This window comes from Fulmarus glacialis, unplaced genomic scaffold, assembly GCF_000690835.1.
Source record: "Fulmarus glacialis isolate BGI_N327 unplaced genomic scaffold, ASM69083v1 scaffold34516, whole genome shotgun sequence".
Taxonomy (NCBI): domain Eukaryota; kingdom Metazoa; phylum Chordata; class Aves; order Procellariiformes; family Procellariidae; genus Fulmarus; species Fulmarus glacialis.
The window spans coordinates 7,604-26,007 of record NW_009216811.1 but is presented as its reverse complement, the minus strand read 5'-3'; the positions used below and the strand labels follow the sequence as shown (position 1 = coordinate 26,007).

The window sequence follows — 18,404 nt, the reverse complement described above, 5'->3', positions numbered from 1 at the left end:
AACATAGCATGCTTTTTTTTTTTTATTTGTTAAGCATTGAGAATGGTATCAGCATGTCTGACAAACCTCATGCAATCTGTTCCAACAAAAAGTAGTCTGACTCTGTTGGTTTATTCTTGCAAGGGCCAAAAGATGGTTACAAGGACTAGAACCCTGAAGAGTTTGAAGATGTTCATTTGCAACACTGAAGACCATTAATACAGTGTGAAGAATTTATGAAGGAGGTTTTTGGTTAGGTGTTGATTAAAAAGGCAATTAGAGGAATTGAGCTTCGGACCCCTTTGAAGTTGAACAACTGATCGTCTGTTTGCATTAGAAACACCAGCAGACTGTGTAAAGATTATGCTCACTTCTGTAAAAAGAAGAGCAAAGACTTTTTAGAGCTGAATAATTTGTTCTTAAAATGTCTTGATTTTGAAACTTCCAGCTCGAGACACTTACATTTTGATATTAAAAATTAATTTGTAACAAATGTACTTTTAATTATTGAAGGTTTTTTTTATTGATTAGGTATTTGAAATGTAGAAACTAAATGTATTTTCAAAGATGAATAAAAGTCTACTCTAATGAATTTTCACACATTTATTTTTCAGGAGCTGGTGAATCAGGGAAAAGCACAATTGTCAAACAAATGAAGTAAGTATGGTGAAATACTGTGATAGAGAATTTTTTTTTTTATTATTTGAATAGAGAATTTTTTTTTTTCCTTCCGTAGGATTATCCATGAAGCTGGTTATTCAGAAGAAGAATGTAAACAGTACAAAGCTGTTGTCTACAGTAACACCATTCAGTCCATTATTGCTATCATTAGAGCAATGGGGAGGTTGAAGATAGACTTTGGTGATCCAACCAGGGCTGTGAGTATTGAAATACACACACAGATATACAGCTGAAATACCCATTCGTTTACAATTTTTGTCTGTTATTATTTCCTGAAAAAATATCTTGATATCCAAAAATCTTCATTGTGGGATACAAAGTTTGAGTGAAAACTAAAGTGCCATTGGTCTTTACATGGCAAGGTGACCTACAGAGCAATCAGCACTTGGTTGATTCACAACAACTATTTGTTTAGATACAATTCCCCAAATTGTATCTAAATTTGGAGAACTAAACATCTGAGTCTTAGGGAGTTTTTGAAAAACATGAAACTATGAAGTCATGTCTCTTTATTTGTATGGACTTTGGGCTGTTATGTTCTGTAAGTCATTTAAGTTAGACATCTTTACATTCCTTAACATAGGTAGGCATCTAGCTACTGTCTGCACTTCTCTGTTAGGTCATAGGTACAGTGGTGCCTAAAACATTTCCAGCCTCTGAGCTTGATCCTGTTTCATACTGATTTCCAGTGTGGAGGACTTTATTTTACTCTAAGCAGAGACATGGGCATAGCCCTGCTGCTGGTATCCCATTTTTTCATGATAACATGTGGATTAAGGATTTTTCCCAAGAAATAGGAGACCTTTTTCTAAGCTTTTCTGCAACTTTTCCATCTCGTTTCGTCTAATGTCCCACATACAAACCTCTGACGGGTTTATTTGCCATTCCACTTATTGAAGCTGGTCTGCAGAATTGATTCTTTTGGTTTATTGTTTCTCCAGTCCTAACCCTATATTCTTACCTATGGTGACCCTGATTACGTCCACGTCTGGTCAGGAGGTTAGATGCTCTCAGTCTCTCTGTAAAATGCTTAGCTTAAATGTTTTTGCTTGTCTTATGGTTACAGGAATCCACTCTGTGCTGCAGTGCTGAAACTGGTCACCAAAGTTGTTAGTCTTAATAGCATTGAAACTTAGTTTGGGATGTGTGCTTTTATTTTCTTTCCATAGAAATCGGTGTCAGAATATGGTATGCTCACCAGTACAGTTTTTGAAGCAGGAACTAGCCACATTATGGCTGTCTTGCAGGAAAAATGGAGGAAGTTTTTTTCACTGTTCATATACTGAAATAAGTATGTAAGGTAGTCAGAGGGATATTTTGTCATAATTAAGTTCTTTCTGTCACGTTAAGGTTGAATTACAGTTTGGGAGGAGAGGAGTTGGAAAATAAGAAATGTATGTAAATTCTTCATTCATGAGAAAGTCTTGTGTTCAAGACCTTATTGATTGCTTAAAAAGCAATTTATAAATATTAGACAGTATACCTTGAATGACCTTGTGAAATGCATTATGTATGGTTGTCATAAGGAAGACAAACATTCATAAGGTTACGTGAAGTGGGTCATAAAGTTGTATCTGAAGTCTAAATCTGATTGGCAGTCGTGAATTATTAGTTAATTTTCATTGTGCTCTTTGAAATAGTCATTATTTTATGTATATATGTTAATTCTACCTGAAACCTCTTCAGTTGTAAACAGAACTAGTAAAAGCTTTGTTTTTGTTGGTTATTCCTCTCTACATTTGTTCTTGTGTTTGCTATTGTCTTCCCTTAAGACCAAAGTTTTCCAGGGCAGCAACAGTTTCTTACCGCATGTTGGTTCAGTATTTGTTCAATGGAGTCCTCTCTGGAGTCTGGCAGTTAATGTTGGAAAGAGGCAGATGGTAGACTCATGTTACTAAATACATAGTATGAGAAAACGGAGGAGGAGTAAATTTAGATGTTAGCAGATAAAATGACTAACAAGAAGATTTTGAGGGCTATTTTATACATGATATCTATTTGAAGTCATTTGAGTTTCTCGACTTCAGAGAGCTATATAAATCATGAGGCAAACTTTTGTCAGGGATAATCTTAAAATAGCTGTCCATCCCTCTGCACTTAGGCAGGTCTTGGTGGTTCAAATTCTTTTTTCAGAGCAACACTGCTATGGAACGTCAGTACTAGATTTTTGCCAATTGTTAAGTCAGAAATGGAAAAAGGAATTCGGAGCTTGTGTTATACATCAGTCTCGCTTTAAACAAAAAAAAAGTATGGCTATTCCTCGATTATCATAGTGTAGCCTTTTAAATTTTATTCTATTTCATTGTATTTTTGTCGTTTTTTGGCAAAAAAAAAAAAAAGCTCAAAATTGTAACTCCTCATGAAAACTGTTACATTCAGACTTTTTTTTAAATTTCTGAGGGGAATTTCTGAGGGTTTTACTCTAAATGGGATATGTTTGTTTGGAAAATCATATACTCTTATTCTGTCATAAGACTAATGGTAAAGCAGTGAGTTGAACGTTTTCTTTTTTAAAGCTATTGAATCAAGGGAGCACAGCTTACACCAGCAGCTTCAGTAATGGTCAGTCTTCCTGTATCTTCCTTTGTCTCACAGGATGTTTCAGTACTAAAGTAGAAACTATGTTTTGAGAGACATTTAGTGAATGTGCTTTAAAGGACTATGGACCACTTCCTGAATATGAGATTTGCTGTAATTAGCTAGAGAGGTGGTTAAATTAGTTTCTTTACATTATCTCATTTATGAAATCTGGTATAAAAATAGTGACACCTAGAGAGGAAGCTGCCCCATTCCAGTGTAATTAAAGGAAAACATCTAGCATTGGTTAATAATGAATATAGGACTTGATCATTGCATACTACCTCATTTGTGGTGTCTGTAGTACTTGCCATCCTTAGAAAAGGGAGTATGGGGGTAACAGAGACCGCATTTATTTTAATGTTTGGGCTTTTAAAAAGTTGAAATTGATTCTTTTGTTCCAGCTTCCCTTTCCCCTCTCCCCCATTTTAGAGCATGTAGAGATTAGAGTTATTTGAAACAGAGTAAATTTTGTATGTTTGAAAGTCAGACCATGTCAGGTATAAAATGGCGTAATCATTCATGACAAAATTGACTGTCAGTTTCTAAGCTGTTTCCATCATGTGTCTTAATATATTGGCTCTTCTTCAAGATCTGCTGCTTCTATGAGTTGTAGGTCCTTGGCATTTGCATCCACAAACAATATTCAAGACCAGAATTGTCATTCAGGTTTCTTTTATGCAGGCGTATTGCTCAAACTACAGTCCGTGAAATCTGACTATCCAACCCTTTGATTCTTTACTGGTCTGTTTTTTTATGCAATTATTAGCGAAATCCATTGAATTTTTATTAGTGTCCACAATTTGCCTTGGCCTGTACGGTAATCAGTATTCTGTTAACTTGTTTGACAGATGTTCATTTTTAGATTTGTAACTACTCTAGCTTTCAAAAAACTTTTTGAACTATATATCTGTAGTTGTTCATATGTATAACTACATATGTATACGTACAGATATATATAAATCTCTTCAAGTTTTCCTTGAGTTGACTGAACTGCAAGCTTTTTGTTTTCAAGCTGTGAATATCAGTATTACTCAATCCACCTGTAAACAATTTCCCTGTTAGCTGTCATAATCTTTGATTATTTAAGTCTACAGCGGACAGTATCTTTAGAACAATCACTACTTTCTGTGCTTATCCTGAAAATGTTGGGGTTTTTCACAGCTTATTGTTTGAACAGCAAAGGTGACAGAACAGGATTTTTCTGCAGATTTACATCTGTATCTTCACTTAGTGTTTTGTGAGAATAACCTTATATGTTGCTTTTTTAAATCATCTTCTTTCTTGAAATACTGTCAGTTCCCAGCTGATGTGCGTAAGTCTCTCTTTTCTCCTTCCTCCTTTCCAGCATCATCTGTTCTCTTTCTTTTAATTGTTGGACAAACAGTACATGCTGTGGGCAGTAGTTACAAGCCGCAAATGATTTTTCTGGCTGACATACCTTGGCATTAGATCACATACAGCTGATAACCAAGGTCAAGCAGCTACCTACAGGAGAGTACTAATGTGGATCTCTTTCCTCTGCCCACCTGCTATCTTCTTTTTCCAATGCCTTACAGGTCTAATGTTTTTAAGTTTCTTTCCTCAGTCCAAATTGGATGAAAGTAGCCAACTGGTCAAATTCTGTTAAAGGAGACTGATGGATCGATGTCCTGTACTCCATTAGTCTCAGTCTCAAAGGCAGTCATTATATATAGTCTTAAAATCCAGCATTTGCTCTCTTAAAAATCTTGATGTTTGCTTGATATCGCATTACTGAGAAAACGTGGTCTCTGTAGAATAATTAAGGTAATGGGTATTTGTAACTGTTTTATCTGGAAAGGTTTTACGAAGTATTTTTCTATATCCTGATGCATGATTTGGGAAGAAATGATCATTTGTCACTTTCAAAGAAAGTTGTTTTTTGAAGCTTAAGTGATTAATGTGTTTTCTTCAGTCAATCAATATACATCTGCATTTCTGAAGGTTTCTAGGATGCATTGTAACCATTCTATTCATTCTATTCTTGTGGTATTTAATGAGCAAATAAGGTTAACTTTAGACTTGAGCACAAAATATGTTACTACTTCTGTTTATAGAAGCTTAGTTCAAGTTATAAACAGATCAGAAGAAGCTTTATCAGCTAATGAAAAATTTGGTTTACTAGTCTTTTTCTGTTGTTGAAAAATGTGGTAATTAATATCCTATGCAGAACACTAAACCCAATTGTTGTCCTTCACATTTTTTTGCTTGGTTACAATCATGTACTCGGCCCTGGTGAGGCCTCACCTCGAATCTTGTGTTCAGTTTTGGGCCCCTCACTACAAGAAGGACATTGAGGTGCTGGAGCGTGTCCAGAGAAGGGCAACGAAGCTGGTGAAGGGTCTAGAGAACAAGTCTTATGAGGAGCGGCTGAGGGAACTGGGGCTGTTTAGCCTGGAGAAGAGGAGGCTGAAGGGAGACCTCATTGCGCTCTACAACTACCTGACAGGAGGTTGTAGCGAGGTGGGGGTTGGTCTCTTCTCCCAAGGAACGGGCAATAGGACGAGAGGAAATGGCCTCAAGTTGCGCCGAGGGAGGTTTAGACTGGACATTAGGAAAAAATTCTTTACTGAAAGAGTGGTCAGGCCTGGGAACAGGCTGCCCAGGGAAGTGGTGGAGTCGCCATCCCTGGAAGTATTTAAAAGACATGTAGATGAGGCGCTTAGGGACATGGCTTAGTGGGCATGGTGGTGTTGGGTTAACGGTTGGACTTGATGATCTTAGAGGTCTTTTCCAACCTTAATGATTCTATGATCCTATGATTCTATGTTTACCAGGTTAAGAAAGTAACTCATTTGCTGAATATAGTTCTTAGGTGATAATTCTTCTGTTGTATTTCCTCAATGTTTGTCTCTCCACTTTCTGTTTACATCCTAAAGGATGATGCTCGTCAACTCTTTGTGTTAGCTGGAGCAGCAGAAGAAGGATTTATGACTGCAGAGCTTGCTGGAGTTATCAAGAGACTGTGGAAGGACAGTGGAGTTCAAGCTTGTTTCAACAGATCTAGAGAATACCAGCTTAATGATTCTGCTGCCTAGTAAGTACTACGTGACAAACAAGATTCTCTTTGTAAGTAGTAGGTAAAGGAATATAAGGGGAGTCTCATCTTTTGAGGAATTCTGCTCCCATGTGGATGGAAAATTTAGAAGTATCTGGACAAATATATTGTCTGCTTGGGTCAAAATACTCCAGTTAGGCTTCAAGGTTGGAAAGGAAGAAGTGTGGTATAATTATGAATTTGAGTCATGTTCTGGCCAGTTGTTTCATCCTCTTGAGGAAGACAAAAATTGCTTTAAGGTGCTTTAATAGCATTTTTATTACAAAAACGTGACTCGAGTACCTGTTCAGTATCTGAACGTGTCCAGGAAACTTGATTATGTGATGTGAATCTGTATTACCAAGGATACTACTTTCATGTTCGTGATGCAGTTTCTCCTATGGTTCAACATTGCTACATTTTCTTTGTTAATTGACAGTCTCTGTTAGAAATGTGTTGAGCATAGGTAACAGTCGGGATGTGTCTTCTATGCTAGGGTACTTCATTAAAAAATAAAGTAGTAAGGAATCAAGGGAGTGAGAAATAAGATGTGATGGCAGGAAGTAATGGTAAGTCAGTCAAGGAAAAGAGTCCATTGAGGGAGAGGTAAGATGGTAAAGAATGGTATAGCAGTGATACTGGCCTTAGAGGGCAATTTTTTAAAGCTTTATTGTTCTGAATTAATTTGTAGTGTTTAAAGTTGTTTTTCACTTTCCTTAAAATAAGGTACTTCTGTTCTTTAGAAAACTGTACATAAATAAACAACATGCAGGTGAGGTAACTGTGAGAAGACTACAGCTGGAGTAATGTAATTATAAGCATGCTGAATGAATGGAAATGTGATCGAATTGTATTGAAATAACACTGATACTTCTAGCATGATTGTTACTTGTTTGCTGAAGTTGTTCTAAGGGTACAGAGGGTAGATGGCAACAAGCTAAGCTCACAATGACAGATCTCTTGACTTAAGAGATAGCACTTGTATAAACTTTCTTCAATATGGAGCACTTCATTTGGAGGATCACTTACTTTCCTCTGGTAACCTCCTCTGTTCTATTTCGTTGTTTTAGATACCTCTGCCTCCAATTTCATAAGAAAACTGTTCTTCTAGCCCTACAGTTGTATCCTTAAAATTGCTAACTTCTGGTTACACTGAAAGAAGAACATGATGTCTTCCCTATTTACTATGGGAAAAGCACAAATAAGATTTGTATGGTTTTTAGAAATGATGGGCTTTTTGGCCTGCATCGCAAGAATTTTGGCAATGAAAGTATACTGTTGTAGACAATGTGTGCAATTAGAAATTCTCAATAGAAAGTTAATTGTTATGTTATTAAGCATTTTCTTAAACACATTAATTCTGGGCAAAACACTGAGTTGTTCTTTTCATACCTATTATCAAACCCAAGGTAATTTTAGGCTTTGGTTATAGTTCAAAGTAACTTGTAGTTCAGTAAGTTACAAAGATGAAGGTATTCTTCTAGTTAGTGCAAATAACATTGGTGTACATGCAACGATGTTTGCATTTTGGGATTTCAAAAGAAGAATTCTTTGTAGTGGAGTCAATTGCATAAGTTTTCTTTCTTCTAGGATGAAATATCTTTGTGTCTCTAAAGCTTATTTAAAAAAACCTTAGAAAATTGAGGGGAATCATGTGTCTTGTTTTTTGTCTTATCTCAGAGAAAGCTATTTTATAAAAGTCAAGCACAATATAATGAATGGACCTAGAACTGTTGTAATTCTTTGTAATTATCTTGTTACTATTTTATGAATAACTGAAAGCAGTATTTATTTTTACCTGCAGTTACTTGAATGACTTGGATAGGATCGCACAAACCAGCTACATTCCAACTCAACAGGATGTTCTCAGGACTAGAGTGAAAACTACAGGAATAGTGGAAACTCACTTTACTTTCAAAGATCTTCATTTTAAGTATGTAAACCATCTTACATGTTCATCTGTCAGTTACGGTTTCTGTGAAGTTCTAGAAGATGGACTTCCAATGATGTAATTTAACAAATTTGTCTAACCACAACTTTGATTTCCACCCCACCCCCCCTTTTCTGAAAAAAATTCCTCATGCTCAGTTTTCTGAAGGGATGTGGGAGTCATTGGAACTCCTGTAGTAACTCAGAATAAATATGCAGATATTAAGTAATAAATGCTTTGGTTTTATTGGAAACTTTTTGTAAAGATATTTTATATGTAAATTAAATCTCAAAATATTCCATTTTCTGCTATGTTAAATAGCTCTTCTTCTATCAGATTCTTCCCTTTAAATTAAGTTGGAGAGCTGGAGTCTTATAAATGTTTGCTGCTGTTGTGTGAAACAGTAAATCCATTTTCCTGAAGAACTGAATCAAATATGTGTTGTACTTTAAGGTAGTACTTTATTTAGCGATGTAAGAATGTGGCTTATATTTTCTGTCGTGTGGGATTTACAAAATAATGTTAATATTCTGAATATGTTATGTCCAAAGACATTCATGATGAAAGCATAGGATAGTATAAATATAATAATATACTACCTCCTACTGATCAGGAAGAATGAGAAGAAAACTCAGTAAAACTCCCATTGCATCTGCATCTAGACCGTGCAGAGATTGTTGTCAGCATGTCTATACAATACATTTGTTTAGTATCTTCATGGCAAATATTTTTTTCATGTAAATGCATAGCAAATACTGTAATATGGGTGCTTCAGGGCCATCAGTACTGTGGAAATACATTTTGTTTCCTTGTTTTAGAGTTTAAGTATACAAAATTCGTATTCATCCATAAAATAATAGTGGTAAATGGGAATGAATCTCTTGTAAACCTAATGAGAGTAGTCCTTAGCCAAGCCTCAAGAGGTCTTCAGTATTCTGAGGAGCTACCCATTTTCTTACTCACTTTCTCATGTTTCTTGTTGAGTTCCCTATTGTAGATGGGTTTAAATTCTTCTACACTCTCAATGAATTTGCATGCAGGTGGCTACTTCCAGTCTGTACTGATTATTAGGACTGTTATAAGGACCATATGGTTACAGTCCTATAAAGTCCATTATAAGGACCATATGATTACACGTCTATAAAATGTGTAACTTTACAGGCACTTCCAAAGGCCTGTCTTAATGTTGTACATTTAAACACCTGTACAGCAGGTGCCTTAGGAGATGGGCTTAGTGAGTTATTGGAAGGGCTTGAAGAAGTATACTCTTACATAACATTGAAATGAACTTTTAAGATGAACTGAAGGCATAAAAGGCTTCATTATACCAAAGTGAGGGTACATAAACATGACTAGCTGTGCAATATTGTGTACTTTTATCTTTTCTTTCCTGTTTTGCTGTGTGTGTTTAGATTCTTTGAGGTTGAGCCTCATTTCAGCCTTCTCTATAAAGCGCTTAGCATAGCTTTGATTATTGATTCAATCTAAAATGTAAATAGCAAGTCATCTTCATCCTGTTTCTGTAGACTATTTCAGAAGTTGAGTCTATTTACTACTTCTGTCTTCAAAGAACACCTTATTTTGTAGAAATGTTCTTCTGATAATTTAACAAATTCTTACGGAAATTCAGGTCTTAGGACAAAATTATAAAACATTAGCATTAGAATTGACAGAAGTAACAACTAAAATTTAAGGTATTAATTATTAAGGTATACAAGTACAAAATATCTTCCTATGGGTACAGCCATCACTAATTATTTGAGAACTAAGTAGGAGTAGGTGGCTGACTTGCATTTATATAGGGTGGTATCCGGAGACTTCCCCTCAAAGATATCTCTGAAGGTAAGGAACACTTATAAGGAATCCTGTTTTCATTTTTAAATTCTAACAGGAGTAATTTGTAAAATGTTTTTAAGATGGCATTATTCCATTGTAGAACATTAAATGGGCAGCGAGCATTGTCACTTGCACGGCAGTGTATCCAAGTAGAAGTCCTTGTTAGAGGTTATGTTTTTGACAGGTTTTGATCAGAAGGCCAAGGGTCTTTGTTTTTCTTCTAATTTGTTTCCTTCTCTACTTATTTTTAATGTGGGTTTTTTAAATAAAAATCTAGCAACTGAGAACACTTGAAGATTTCTAAAAATAACAACTGTAATTGAATCCCTTCTAGTGCAATTTACCTAGTCGTGTAGTACGCTAACATTAAATTGGTAGGGTTTTTTTATCTATTTGCCCCCCCCGCAATCTTACAGCCCAGGGAAGGCAGGAAAGGCGGATAATAAAAAATAAAAGTCAGTTTTAATAAGTGTGTAATATGTGAGACTTCCCACATACGTATCATATTTTTGTAAACACTCACCCTGCCTCAAAAAAAAAATTGTCAAATTCAGAGTCTTTTGCAAGGCTGGAGACTGGAATGAACAACTTGTATAACCTTAAAAAAGAAGTGAAAGCAATCTTAATAAATATGTGGTGTCCTTTTGGCCTTATGGGTACTGGAATCATGTTCTTTGCTTAAATAGTCTGAAAGAAGCAGAACATAGCAAATCTGGCAACACTAGCTTTCAGAAACATATTGTGCTAATGAAAGGACCTTGCATAAGTCCTTAAATTTGCACAATTGCAGATAAACCATTCAGAAAGCTACCCATTTAATATAGCTAAGTAACATAGCTTAGTAAAGTGATGACTGGAGAAGTGTTTTAATACTTTACATTTAGTTCAATGAAGTAATTTGTCTTAATGTGGCATAGTCACCTTGCAGTCTCATTGGAGAAGTCTGCTTGCTTTAAATAATGGAAAGTCATTAAAGCATTTCTCTAATACCTTCATTCTTCAGGTAAGGGGGGTTAGATTCAGCTGACACAAACTTTAATTCTTTCAGCACTGCCTTGTATTTCTTTTTAGTTCATTGTAGACTCTGACTTGCCTTGCATAGGCAAAATATGGTTCTTTTGAGTAGTCAAGCTATGGACAGTACTATGAATTTTAGCACCTGAGGTAAGTGCTTAAAAGATGGGCTTGCACACAACCCTGTGTGCACACCCTCCCATATTGGAAGGTGAAATCACATTAAGCAGCTTCTATGAATGTTTCAGTCTTTTGGGACTGTGACCTAACAGGCCGCAGTATGACTTCTAACAGGGCAGATGGAAAGCTTATGAACTTTAAGACCGCTCTGTTCAGAATGGCTAATTTTTCTGAAAGATACTTGCAGCTGTATTGTTTTTTAAGAACTTTGTGTGCCAAATAGGTTTTTTTTCTGTATGCCTGTATTTCTCTGTACTGATATCATATGGAGAAGAGGCTTCATTACATAAAACAATCCATCAGGTTCTTATTACTTGCTGTTGAGGTGTTCTCTGTGAAACTGTGGTGCCAAGACTTCATCTGACACTAGATTTTAGTGTATAAAAACTTCAAAGATGAGCGCAAAAAGATGGTTCGCATAAAGAACTGGGAGTTTGTTAGGTGCACTCTTAGAATGACAGCCCCAAAAAAAAGACAAGCATCACTGGTGAAATACACCACTGGCAGAGAGGCTATTCTGAATTGAAGCAAACATTTCTGGCCAAAATCAGTATCTTAACTGGAAATTAAACTTCTTTTATGTTCTAGAAGTTGTCTGTCTTCTACACTTTCCCTCCCTTCCCAGGATACATGCTGGCAACATAGTCTGAACAAGCCAAAATCATACAATGCTTCTTGCGCAGACCTATTTTCTTTATATTTTTGCTGTTCTTTGAAAGATACTTTTTACTACAGTTTTTTATTAATATGGCAAGTTGTGCCATGTTTTCTTATACCTCTCAGTTACCGTCTTAGTAGTAATATTTTTGCGTTGAGCAGTGCCATAAGATATTATTGAACTAGGTGAGATCCATGCAGATTGATATTACGGTATTGCCATCAGTATAAAGCATTTAATTTCTCATGTTCCTTAGAAGCTTGTGTCCACAGAAAATAAAAGGAGCAATTTTCTTGTTCAGTTTCTCAGTTAGTTTTTCTGTCTTGTATTCTGTTCTGTCCTATAAAGAATGAGATTTGTTGTTGTTCAACCCTACATGCCCTACTGTCTACCGAAAGCCCTCAGTGTGATAGCCTTATTACTAATATAATTCTGAATGATTTTAGGCCATGCTGGAATATCTTTACAAGAATTATAACTGTGCATCTTAACAATTTTTGTTCTGGTTTGGATTTCTCTTCCTGTTCGTATGACGTTTTTACCCAAATAACACTTTCATGATAGCGCTGGCCATTCTGCTACTTACAGCAAAGAGGATGGAGGTGTAGGAACTGGTCTGTCCTCTGTTCTTTATCTTCTCTCTTCCTCCTCCCATTTGAACATTTTTATACCTGCTGAATTCTAAGCTCTTTTTTTGTGACAGTGTAGAAAAAAGTTAAAATAACTTATGAAAACCCATGAAGACAAGAGTCAGGCCTCTCTTAAAAGGAATAATTGCATTTGCTTGTAAGTAGGAGGAAAAGTTAAATTTTTGCATGATAGAATATTGACTGACATAGCGAGGGAAGTAATACTGTGACATATTTGCATTTTTTTGAAGCTGTAAGGCATCGCAAGAATTTGAGGCAACAAACTTCTTTTTCTGTGATAGGAAAGAGACAGGTGGAAAAAGTCTGTTCTCTCTCTTTGAGAAGATCCTATGATGTATATATTACTTAATTTCAGAATACCACTGTTTGTCTGCTTGGTTTTTGGTTCCTGTCCCCCCTGCCCCCCATGATTCGCAGTTCATTATATCAGGATGCTATTTAATGATGTCTAATGAAAGTTCTGTCTTTCAGAGTGGCTGTAGCCCATAATAGTTAGTAAATGGCCATTTAAAGCATTTAGATAGCAGAGAAGAGCAAATCCATTCATACCGTGCTAATTTGCTGTTAAGTTCTGGAATGTGGTCTTTTCCTATTGCTCTGTTTCTGCTAAGCTAAGAATTCAAAAGAAACAAGACTCACCTTTATAGCTCAGTTTTCTCACTTAACTGCATTTCCAAAAAATGCATTTATTAGAGAGAAAATGATTATTCTTATTATGTAATGCTTATTTTGTCTTTTAAAAGAATTTTTGAAAATAATTTTAGTGTCTCTTAAAAAAATCCCATTTAAACATGGCCAGTTGAAAAATAGATCATGTTGCAATTTGGTTTAGGAGAGAGAGGAGTTGAAACTCACCAGGATTTAGAGATTCCACTGAATATTAGATTTTATATATTTATATTCCAAATACTAAACCAACAATAATCAAGTCAGTGTTACTTGTATCCAACTTCCTTAGTATTGCATTATTTCCAAGTATTAAAACAGATACCACTCTGCTCTTAAAGAATCTTAGATTATTGTTCAATACCTTTTACTATTTTAGACTTTTTATTCATTTGGGCTAAAGGTTGAATAACACTTTCATCTGGTTTATGTTTAGTAAAGCTAACTCTGTATTTTTATTTTTTATAGATTACAACTAACTTTGTTAATGAAATATAGTACAAATTATTTGTAAATAATCAGTTTTGTTTAGCTTTCATCTCACACTCATGTTTTGTAAAATGTTGTATAGGAAGACTTTTAAGGCTTTATTAAAAGTGTTTTTTTTTCGTACTGAGACATTAAATAGTAATAAATGTTGCAGATTTTTATGCCTTTTTAAAAATTTTGTGATCTAACTTACACAGCTGATACTTTCAGATTTTATTGGTTAACATTCAGAAAGCTAGAAATTCCAGAGTTCATTCCCTGCTTTGCACTTCTGTTTTGCAGAATGTTTGATGTTGGAGGCCAAAGATCAGAGCGGAAGAAGTGGATTCATTGTTTTGAGGGTGTCACAGCAATTATTTTTTGTGTGGCATTAAGTGATTATGACTTGGTCTTGGCTGAAGATGAGGAAATGGCAAGTACCTTAATGTTGAAGAAAGGAGTAGTTGTTGGAAACTAAATAAGTTTGCAAGGAAAAGCTATAAATACATCTTTTAGAGTATTACTGCTTTATAAGATGTATGGATTTTGTGTAAAAGGTCTCAGAGAATTAGTGATAGAATTCATGCTTTCAGGTTTCAGAGTATTTCCTCATATTCTCAGAAGGAATACTATGAGACAGCTATTCTTTTCAGCTACACCCTTTTATGTTTTAAAGGATGCATAAATTAATGAGGATAGATTGTCAATAATACACATTTTAGTCTCTTTATGGATGCTAGAAGTATATAATAAGAAATTGCTTGACGTATCTGTTTCTACTTTACCGCATGTTTTGTTTTCCTCTCCTTTCTCAGTCTTCAGTTTTTGTTTCCTTCTAAATGTGTTTCCCTGACCTCTTTCCTTAGTTGCAGAAATTTTTCTCTTCCTTCTCCCTTCCAACCCCCTCTACTCCTTTCTCCTCTTTCAAGGTGTGACTCCTCCCATATCAGTATGCACAGAGTGCGTGCTTTTTACTATCTGAGTGATGTAAAGTGATGCTTATCTAGTGTGTGTGTGAACCATTAACAAACTTCTGTGCTGTTCTTCATGTTCTGCAACTTCTTATAAAATAGAGCTTGGGGAGGAAAGAGAAACAAAAAAACCTTTCAAGTCAAATGTAGTCAAAGAAGGTCATAGCTAGCATCCTGCTACTTAAATGACTGGAGGTTGGCCAAAGTACTTACATGTTGGATAATTTTTCTACAGAGTTAAAAATTAGGATAAGAGGGAAAAAACCCTGCTCATTTGATTCTCTAGTTCTATAGAACTATTTTTTTTTTTTCTTATGCTGGAATCTCAGCTAGGTGCAGAATTTAATTTTCAATTTCCAGAAGATCTAATCAGTATAAGACAACTTCAGGTAACTCAGCAACTCTTGTAGAATATCTGTACTGCAACATGTCAAAACACACCAAAAATTTCTAAAATATTTAACAGCTTAAGCCTGGAAATGAGGAGGGGGAAAAAAAAAAAAAAAAGAGAAAGTAGTTGCTTAAACCCTACTTATGAAAGTGTTCTTTGTAGTCATCCTGGCCTCTTTGTATTTCCCTGTGGTAAAATGTGATTCTATGTGCTAGAAACTTAGTTTTGTCATTACCTGGTTCATTTGTAACTAATCAAAAATATGTATCCTGATTTTACCACTGAAGTCTGATAAAATACAACAAGGTGTTTTTTCCAATTACAGAATCGGATGCATGAAAGCATGAAATTGTTTGACAGTATCTGCAACAATAAATGGTTCACAGACACTTCTATTATTCTCTTCCTGAACAAGAAAGATCTTTTTGAAGAAAAAATAAAAAGGAGTCCTCTCACTATTTGCTACCCTGAATATGCAGGTATTGGAGGGGGGTGCAGGTGTCAAGTAATTTTTGTTTAAATTACCTCATTTTTGATGCACAAATCAGGAGGAGTTTAATAACTCTAGGTATCTAAAATATTTAAATGAAATAAAGTTTAAGATGGGGGGTTGTTTTAATGGATCACAAATAAAATAGTGCTAAGTCAGATTCATCTTTTTAACCAGGTGAAATAATGCTGGTCCACTGATAGCATTTACATGTTACTGCTGCAACTCTTTTCAGCCTAATTTATTTAGCCCATTCTTTTTTCTGATGTTCTCCTATTTTTGAACTTAGATGTAATTTTGTTCACTAGCAGGAATCCTTGAGGATACATGAGTGTTTATTTGAACAGGGAGTGTAGATACATGTCAGAAGTAGGTGGCTTATTCAGGAAATGTGTAGCAAAAGGGGATGATTTCATTAGCAAGTCTTAGCCTTTTTATGTATCATTTTCCTTGTAACTTCAGGCTATTCCATTGTACAGAAAGTAGCACGTTGGAGCTAAAAAGCTTAGGAGAAATATGTATGCCAAATGTCTTTAATTGAGTTGGGGAAAAACCCAAAACTTGTAAAAACCATAAAAATTGAAAGTGAATAACTTGAATGAAGGAAACAAAACATCTTAATCTAGGGAACAGTGATGCTCGCAGCCCAGAAGGCCAACTGTATCCTGGGCTGCATCAAAAGAAGCGTGGCCAGCAGGTCGAGGGAGGTCATTCTGCCCCTCTACTCCGCTCTGGTGAGACCCCACCTGCAGTACTGCATCCAGCTCTGGAGCCCTCAGCACAGGAAAATCATGGACCTGTTGGAGCGGGTCCAAAGGAGGGCCACAAAAACGATCAGGGGGATGGAACACCTCTCTTATGAGGAAAGGCTGCAAGAGTTGGGGTTGTTCAGCCTGGAGAAGAGAAGGCTCTGGGGAGACCTTATTGTGGCCTTTCAGTACTTAAAGGGGGCTTAATAGGAAAGATGGGGACAAACTTTTTAGTAGGGCCTGTTGCGATAGGACAAGGAGTAATGGTTTTAAACTGAAGAAGGGTAGATTTAGACTAGATATAAGGAAGACTTTTTTTTACGATGAGGGTGGTGAAACACTGGTTGCCCAGAGAGGTGATAGATGCCGCATCCCTGGAAACATTCAAGGTCAGGTTTGATGGGGCTCTGAGCAACCTGATCTAGTTGAAGATGTCCCTGCTCATTGCAGGGGGCTTGGACTAGATGATGTTTAAAGGTGCCTTCCAACCGAAACTATTCTATGATTAATGACTTGCTCGTCTGCCACTGAAGTAAATGGAAAGACTCTTCCTGCAGCGGGAATTGAATCGAGTCCATAGTTTTTATTCTTAAAAATGTGTCCAAAAGGTTTCCTTCAAGATTTATTTATGGTGTCTTAAAGCAGTGGCTGTGGAGTTACTCCTTTTCAGGTTTAGGTTAACTATTTCCAGAGAACCCCTTCCTTCAGAGATATAGTATGCATCTTGTTCTTTCTCAGTTTGAAACCAGCTTAGTGAGCAATTTTCTCCTTCTAGGATCAAACACTTACGAAGAAGCAGCTGCTTATATCCAATGTCAGTTTGAAGATCTGAACAAGAGAAAAGACACGAAGGAAATCTACACTCACTTCACGTGTGCCACAGACACAAAAAATGTGCAGTTTGTTTTCGATGCTGTAACTGATGTCATTATTAAAAATAACCTTAAAGACTGTGGCCTCTTCTGAGAACAGACAAAGGTTGTTAAACGGTAAATTACATGCCTGAAAACAGGACGTAGGTATTTGGAGTACGCCCGTGCTGTGTAAAACCTGCATAGATATACTTAATTCCCTTTTATTTTATTTCTAGGTTTGGAGAACAACTTCGCACAATTCTAATCTGATTCTTTTCAAGGTGAAAGAAATACAAAATATATTGTGCTGAATGATAGATCAGTACTGTACTTGCCTGTTTTAACAGCTTTATTTATGTTTGTCTTGTAAATTTAAGTAATTAGTTAACACTGAGATGTCAATTGATTGTATGTAAACTTATAATTGTAGTAATGTATTTGTATAAACGTTGAACGGAATATTTTAGTAACTTGATGTCCTCTAAAATTTCCATGTTTTATGAAGATACTCTTAGAGGAGACAAACACTTTCTGCCTTTGGATTATTTAAACATCTTGTAAAATTAAATTTTCTTTTCATCTTAAGGGTGCATGCTGCCTTATTCTTTACTTTTGTTGGTAATACTGTATATGGCATTAGCTTTTTTGATATTTAAACAGCCTCATACACCTGCTCAGATTTAAAGAAACATAACCAATAAAACTTGTTTTTTGCCTTAAGTTTTGAAAAAAATCTTTTTATAAATTTAAGATAAATGCGGAGATTATTTTTTAAATGTAAATTAAATCCACAGTTTATGAAATCTGGGCTTGCAGTCTTTGCAGTGCAAATGTGGCAACACTGAGAAATTGAATTTTAAGGTTCAACTATCATTGAAGCTAATGGAAATGCAAAAAGGAAGTTGTTAAAACCATTCATATCAATGGAAAAAAGTTTGAAACTGTGGTCTTTACTAAGTCGAGTGAATGGCAAAATTATCTTTGGGGTGTTTTTTTTATAGACTGTTAACAAAGGCTAGACTTCAGAGTAATTTTTTTTTTTTCTGCTTACTTAAGAAGTAAAATCATGTGCTCCTTAAACTTCTTGCTATTTTCTGGTAATAAAACTAGTTTGATAATTTAATAACCATAGAACTATCAGGTTCTCCCACAAGACATGGCACAGTGGCTTCACAGATTAAAGCAATTTCCTGTTGCATATAAAAAGAATCTTCAGTATTTTGGATAGGGTGTTTTACTGCCTTGCAAATGC

General features: G+C 35.6%; 1 protein-coding gene across 2 annotated transcripts; it reads left to right on the top strand.

The window, feature by feature from the left end:
• Nucleotides 1-598: 598 nt before the first annotated feature.
• On the top strand, nt 599-17,876 carry LOC104070805 (guanine nucleotide-binding protein G(i) subunit alpha-1). 2 transcript variants are annotated; one of them, XM_009579438.1, is made up of 8 exons: nt 599-636; nt 716-857; nt 6,138-6,295; nt 8,100-8,228; nt 14,001-14,130; nt 15,385-15,538; nt 17,074-17,287; nt 17,389-17,608. In XM_009579438.1, exons 1-7 carry the CDS (start codon nt 632-634, stop codon nt 17,262-17,264), a joined length of 909 nt encoding a protein of 302 aa, XP_009577733.1. In that variant the 5' UTR covers nt 599-631; the 3' UTR covers nt 17,265-17,287; nt 17,389-17,608. The 2 variants fall into 2 exon arrangements, with proteins under 2 accessions (XP_009577733.1, XP_009577732.1); XM_009579437.1 differs by having other exon boundaries at nt 17,074-17,876.
• The last annotated feature ends 528 nt before the right edge of the window (nt 17,877-18,404 follow it).

Bases quoted from the DNA above. Each gene is read 5' to 3' on its own strand.
- LOC104070805 (XM_009579437.1), top strand. The intron at 858-6,137 runs GTGAGTATTGAA...TACATCCTAAAG, and splicing joins TTGGTGATCCAACCAGGGCT to GATGATGCTCGTCAACTCTT. The intron at 8,229-14,000 runs GTATGTAAACCA...TCTGTTTTGCAG, and splicing joins TTCAAAGATCTTCATTTTAA to AATGTTTGATGTTGGAGGCC.